The following is a 6,560-nucleotide window of genomic DNA, read 5'->3' on the forward strand; positions in this document are numbered from 1 at the left end:
AAAAAAAAAAAAAAAAAAAAAGTCTATTTAAAACTAAAATAATCCCACCACCCAAAATTAAGATCATTAGTCTACATAAAACAGGTCTTTACAGAAATGGATTTCTGCAAAAAAAAAAAAAAAAGTGACAATATGCTCAGAAGTCCAGTGCATGGTTCTGAAAAGTACTGTTCTTTAAAGGTCCAAGTACTGAATGCAAATCAGAACCCCTGGGTTTTCTTCCCTAAAACTAGTGACTCCCATTATGTATTCATTTTCATCTTTTGTTTTTCCTTTAAAAAAAAATAGTACTGGACTAATGAGAATTGGCCTGGCTTAGGGAAGGAGGAGGAAAATATAACTGAGGGAAGAGGACAATCTCTGCAGTAAAGGGATAATCCACTCAGCCATGATGGAAAAAAGGAAGATCCTGTACATTAACAACAAATATTTAATTCCTGAAGAAAAAAAGTATATAAATACAAGTTACTGTCTTACTTCATATTCTGGGGAAAAAGCTAAGGACATGACTGGATATATAAGTTTTAAAAGCAAAAGGGCTAATTATAAATGAAAAGAAAAGAAATTTTTAAAAATGCCTTCAGAACGTTAAGCATCTGGGCTGCGTGCAGTGGCTCCCGCCTGTAATCCCAGCACTTTGGGAGGCTGAGGTGGGAGGATCACTTGAGGTCGGAGGATCACCTGAGGTCAGGAGTTCAAGAGCAGCCTGGCAAACATGGTGAAACCCCATCTCTAAAAAATACAAAAATTAGCCATGCCTGATGGTGGGTGGGTGTAATCCCAGCTACTTGGGAGCCTGAGGTGGGAGAATCGCTTGAATCCGGGAGGCAGAGGTTGCAGTGAGCTGAGATCATGCTATTGCACTCCAGCATGGACAACAGAGCAAGACTCTGTCTCAAAGGAAAAAAAAAAGAACTTTAAGCATCTGATTCAGTGAATGAGTAATAAAATACAGTCAACTCAAGAGCGGAAAAAAGTGCCCAAACCTTACAGTTTTTCCAATTAACCTGAATTTTCGTTTAAACCCCAAGAGGCATATAACTAAAAAACTTCTATGTTAACCTTTAAACCACTGAAGACTTTAAATATTAATAGTATGGCTTTAATGACACAAAAGTGTAACATCAAGTACTTTAACGTTTGAAACGAAAAAAAACAAAATCTTGGGCTTAGCACACAGAACCAGAGAGGTATTTAATCTTAACTAATGAATAGGTAGAAAAGATCTTGAAAATGCCTTGTTTGTCCCAAAATTAGAAACGTGCCAGCCGGGCAGGGTGGCTCACGCCTGTAATCCCAGCACTCTGGGAAGCCGAGGCAGGCAGATCACGAGGTCAGGAGATCGAGACCATCTTGGCTAACACAGTGAAACCTCGTCTCTACTAAAAATACAAAAAAAAAAAAAAAAAATTGCCAGGCGTGGTAGTGGGCGCCTGTAGTCCCAGCTGCATGGGAGGCTGAAGCAGGAGAATGGCATGAACCTGGGAGGCGTAGCTTGCAGTGAGCCAAGATGGCGCCATTGCATTCCAGTCTGGGCATCAAAGCGAGACTCCATCTCAAAAAAAAAAAAGAGAAAGGTGCCGATTTTGTAGTAGTGGAGAAGATGGGACTAAAATAAAACCAGTCTCATTTTCAATAGTGAAAGTGGCATTCTCTCAGTCCACTCACATGTTTCTCTTTCAAACCACCCTGTAAGAAAAAGTGTTTTGAGTCCAAATGTCTGACAGTTCGTGGAATATTATAAACGCTTTTTTCTGGTCAAGTTCTCTCATGAATAAATGTGTCTTAAAGTATTGGTTTTATACTCCCAAGTGTTTGATTTAATTGAAAATACACTCCAGGCTCAATGGTTCAATCCTGTAATCCCACCATTTTGGAAGGCCAGGATAAGAGGACTGCTTGAGCCCTCTAGTTTGAGACCAGCCTGGGCAACATAGTGAGGCCCCATCTCTAGGAAACATTTTTACAAAATTAGCCAGACGTGTAGTATGCGCCTGTAGTCCCAGCTACTTAGAAGGCTGAGTGGGAGGGTCACTTGAGGGTGCAGTAAGCCATGATCAGCCTGGGGGATACAGTGAGATCTTGTCTAAAAAAAAAAAAAAGAAAGAGAAAGAAAAAGGTACAAAGTACAGTAGTTTGCACTAAATGTTAGAAAGTACTTTGTCTAAACAGACATTCTAAAACTTAGGTTGTTCAAAAAATGTACTGTGGGGAAAACTAAACTGGAGGTGTCAAATAAAACAGTACTCTGTAAACCAGGTCTGTCACTCACATTAATACTAGAAGAATTAACAAGCAACTAAAGGTACTCTCTTAGTATCTTTAAGGTACATTTTTAAAACTTAAAAATTTTTTGTAATTGTCAAACATACCTAGAAGAAAGAATATAACAGACTCCCCTCATCACTGAGTTTTAACAATGATCAATATTTAGCCTTTAAGTATACGTTAAGTATATGTTAGTGACATTCACATTGTTGTGTGACTATCTCCAGAACTTAAAATTGAACTTTTAAAACTAGAGTTCATATGCTGACCTGCAGAGGAATGAAGATTTTAAAAAATAGTTTGAGTTTTAAACTATTGTTGTCCATTAAGTAAATAATAAAATGTCAAAGACAATTTATTCTTTTACGATACAATTTTTTTTGGTTACAATTCTGAAATCTTTGCCCTTGTTGAAGAAAGGTATAAAGGGTCCACATGGAACCCAGGATGTATGTAATTGTACACTCAGGATTACTATGAAATCTGGCACTAATCAAACTGATATGGTGTTCCTTTCAAGTTAGCTGTCCCTTCAATCAAGTCCTTCACAGAAGAAATTTCAAATCGCAAGTATAAATCTCTGTAGTTGCGCTTCTTTACAAAGTCATACAATTGAATCTCTTTATAAAAAAAAAAAAAAGAAGGCTTTTATTTCTAGACCTCTACTTCAAGTGAAAATTAAACAATTCAATTCATTAGGCTGCTTTTTGGCAGTCTAAATATAGGTTTCACAAATGACTTTTCAGAGACGTATCTCAGGAGTTCATCGACTGGCAGACCTAGTTAACAGGCCAACCAAACTACAGGGCACTCACAGGTTTCCTTTTTATATCCTGGATTTACTTTTATGTCTCTGGACTACAGGCATACTTAAATCTTATTATAGAATATTTCTGAATTTACATTCTGACTGTTCAACCAGTAGCAGTGATATGGAACCTGATTAGGGTCAATTTCAAACCTCATTCAGGTCTGTAGTATTCTCTTGCTGTAATAAGAATGAAAAGAGCTGGTTGCAACTAAACTAGGTAACAATAATAGTAAATGCACAGGCAGAAAAGGTAAGTCACAGGTGACTCCCTCTCCCCACCCCCTGCCCCTTTTTTGGCAATCTAATTTTTAGAAATGCTGGCATTCTGTACTGCATTCAAGGCCCTTTTCTAGTTAAGGGCAAGAAAACAAACAACTCTGAAAGACTGGCCCAGGGAATTGGCAGAAATATTACAGATACCTTAAGAGGTATTTTATAACAGAAGTTAAAGTAATATGGTTCTCATAGGTTGCATTTAGTCATTCAACTGCAAGCCTGAGACCCAGAACACAGAAAAGTACTGTTCAAATACACATAAATACTGAGGCCCAAATTAAATCCACTACCAGCGGTCACATGTTGAGCCCTGGCTCGCCTGATTTCTGCAATGGAACCACAATTCCTAATCCCTGAGCATCTGAAGGCTATATAAAGCTCCTTTAGGGGCACTTGTTTCCCACAACTCTGAGCTGCCAGGAAGTTAAGACAAGGGCATCTAGAAGCTTTAACGCCCAAACTGGAAAGCTTTAGGCTAACACCCTGATTAGAGATTAACTACTCTGAAAACCTGGAGCATATTTTAAATGCTTCCCGACTTTCTCATTTCTCTGTATGCAGACACCACCTCAGTGCTGTATAAATTAGTCATACTGTAAGCTCTATTTTAGATGCTGGATACAGTACGTATATAGAACGGCCCACAGCGGCTGAAGCCATGCATGGACCCATTTGCTGTGAGCAGGGTGGGGAAGTCAACTGGGTTCAATGAAATCTGATAATCCTCCATCCTCCCTCCCCCATTCATTCCAGATTTTCTGCGAGGTAGGATGAGCAACGAAGTGGGGGTGAGTGGCTCCCAAAACTGCCCAGGGCCGGGCGCGTGCCTGGGCGTCCCCTGCTCCCCACCCATCCCGGGCGGGAGGTCCTCACCTCAAGCTTGTCTGTCAGCTCCTTATGCATCTGCTCGTACTGCCGGCTCATGTCCTGGTTCCTCTCGAGCAGCGCCTTGCCCAGCCGGGCCGCCAACACCAGATCCTTCTCCTTCTGCCGGATCACCGACAGCAGCTCGGGGTCCTGGGAGGGCGGCGGCTGCGGTCCGGCCCCTTCGGCCAGAGACCCAGGCTCGGCCTGAGGGTGTTCCCCAGGGTCGGACGGCCGCTCCTCGGCCGCCAGCAGCGCCAGCTCCTCCTCTAACGCCAGTTCTAGCTCCCCGGAGCCCCCGGGGAAGGAGATGAGGGCGGCGGCGGCAGCGGGACTCTGGACTTCGTCCCGGGCCGCGGCGGGCAGCTCCATGCAGCAGGCGCTGTCCGGCTCGGCGGGTGCTGAAGCGCGGCCGGCCAAGCCCAGGCAGAAGGCGGACATGGCCCGCGCGCGCGGAGCCCGCAGCGGTGCGGCGCCGGCCGGCGCGCGCCAGGCTGCAGGGGAGGGGCCCCGCCGCACGCCCCGCGCCCGCGCCTCGGCCTCGCCGCCGCGGCACCGCGCCCCCCGGGCCGCGAGCCTGGGAGCGCGCGCGCCGCCCAACCGCGCGCGCGCCGCGGCCGGCCGGCACGCGCCCCTCCCCCGCCCCCGGCTCAGCCTGCTCACGCCGCGCGGGAGGAGGGATGGGATGGGTGGAGTGGAGGTGGTGATGGGAACGGGAAGGCTGGGGAAGGAAGAATCAGAACGGGAGGCTGAAGGGGCGGCCGAAGCGGGCGGGAGGAAGCGAGGAGGACCCGCCGCCGGGTTCTCAGCCGCCCTGTTGCCGCTGCCGTGCCGCTGCTGCTGCGCCGCCGCCGCCGGGCAGGCCTCACGGGGCGGGCTGCCTCCGCAGTGCCGGCGACTCTCCGCTGCTACTGCTGCTGGCTGTTGCCGGCGGCCGCTCTCTGCAGCCGCGCTCCATGACCTCGGCCTCGCGGCAGCCCAAGCAGCAGCGGCGGCGACGGCCGGCTGCTGCTGCAGGGCCGAGGAGCGGTCTCCACATCGCCGCCGCCGTGCACCCGGGCGTAGCTCTTTCCTGCCTTCCCCGGCTCCTCCCGGCTCACCGGGCCGGCAAGCGCCCCGCCCGGCTTCCGCCGCGTCCCTCCCCCCGCCCCTTCCGCCGCCTGACGCGCTAGGGCACCTGTTCGCCCCGCCCGCGCGGGATTCGCCGGCTCGCGGGTCTCCTCAGCGACGCCCAGGTGACGCCGGCGGCCTTAACCCCTGCGCTGCCTCACGCCCTGCGGGTGGCTGCGCGCGCCGCCTACGGGGCGGCTGGCGCATCTCTAACGGTCCTGGCCGCCTCACCGGCGCGGGCACGCCCCCAGCCTGGTACCCACTTCGGGACGCGGTTCCGCCCTCAGCCTTGCTCACAACACGGGTGTGGCCACGCCCCCAGCTCTTGTACCTCGGGGTGTGGCCTCGCGCCCGGCCTCGCTCCCACCTCAGAAGGAGCGCGGCCCCGCCCACCGCCTGCTGCTCACCTCCGGGCGTGGCCCCATCTCCAGCTACTTGGAAGACAGGGCGCGCCTCGGAGTCCTGTCGCCACCTGTCTGGTGGTCTCTGGGTCAAAGGGGACTGAGGACATTCCTCCAAGACTGGTGGCCCGGCCGCGAGAAAGACATGCCGTCACGAAATTTAGGTCTGGGCCCCCAGGAGAACTAAGCAGTCAGGAGAGGGAGCCCTAGAGAGCAGTAGGAGGAGGGAGGACTTCGGAAACCCGGCATCTTCATGCTGATGACTCAGGGATATGAAGGACCAGATGCTTCGCAGATCAGCAGCCCGGAGAGAAAGGGTTTCTGCGGAGAAATAACGGAAAAAAACTGCTCACAGATGGGAATACGAAGCAAAGAATCTCCCTAATAATAACTGCCGTTTATTCGGCACTCATTGTGTGCCATGTCCTGTGTTAAGTGTTTGATAGTCATTATTTTAGATAATCCTCATAAGAACCTTATAAAATCAGTACTGCCGCTTGTCATTTTAACAGAGAAGGAAATTAAAACCTGAGAGATGGCATCGTCTGCCCAGGTCATTACAACTGGTAGAGTCAGGATTGAGATCTAGCCAGGCCGACTTCAGGGATCACGTGAATCATTATTCTTTATTTTCTTCACATAGAAGCAGTCTTGAGGAAGCTAAATGGTCTTTTGTGACCAAGATGGATTGGGTGGATGTGGAAGGAACGCTTTCTCAATGATTAAAGGAAGGTTTGGAGAGCCTATTGGGTGACTTCCACTCATTCCTTGGCGTTGACCTCGTTGGTGGTGCTTCGTGTCGCCTATTTCCAGAAACAATCCCATCTAAA

The 6,560-nt window shown here is 49.0% G+C and overlaps 1 protein-coding gene across 5 annotated transcripts in view; it reads right to left on the bottom strand.

The window, feature by feature from the left end:
* Nucleotides 1-4,716, bottom strand: part of BICDL1 (BICD family like cargo adaptor 1) — a 114,070-nt gene extending 109,354 nt beyond the window's left edge. For all 5 annotated transcript variants that reach the window (XR_001886863.1, XM_017879062.1, XM_017879059.1 and 2 more), the window contains exon 1: nucleotides 4,229-4,716. Coding sequence is in view for 4 of the 5 variants with exons in the window: in XM_017879062.1 (XP_017734551.1) it covers nucleotides 4,229-4,660 (432 nt within the window). In the remaining variant the exon portion in view is untranslated. The remainder of the gene's footprint in view (nucleotides 1-4,228) is intronic.
* Nucleotides 4,717-6,560: the final 1,844 nt, after the last annotated feature.

The sequence above is a fragment of the Rhinopithecus bieti genome, unplaced genomic scaffold, assembly GCF_001698545.2.
Source record: "Rhinopithecus bieti isolate Rb0 unplaced genomic scaffold, ASM169854v2 scaffold_11938, whole genome shotgun sequence".
In the NCBI taxonomy this organism is placed as follows: domain Eukaryota; kingdom Metazoa; phylum Chordata; class Mammalia; order Primates; family Cercopithecidae; genus Rhinopithecus; species Rhinopithecus bieti.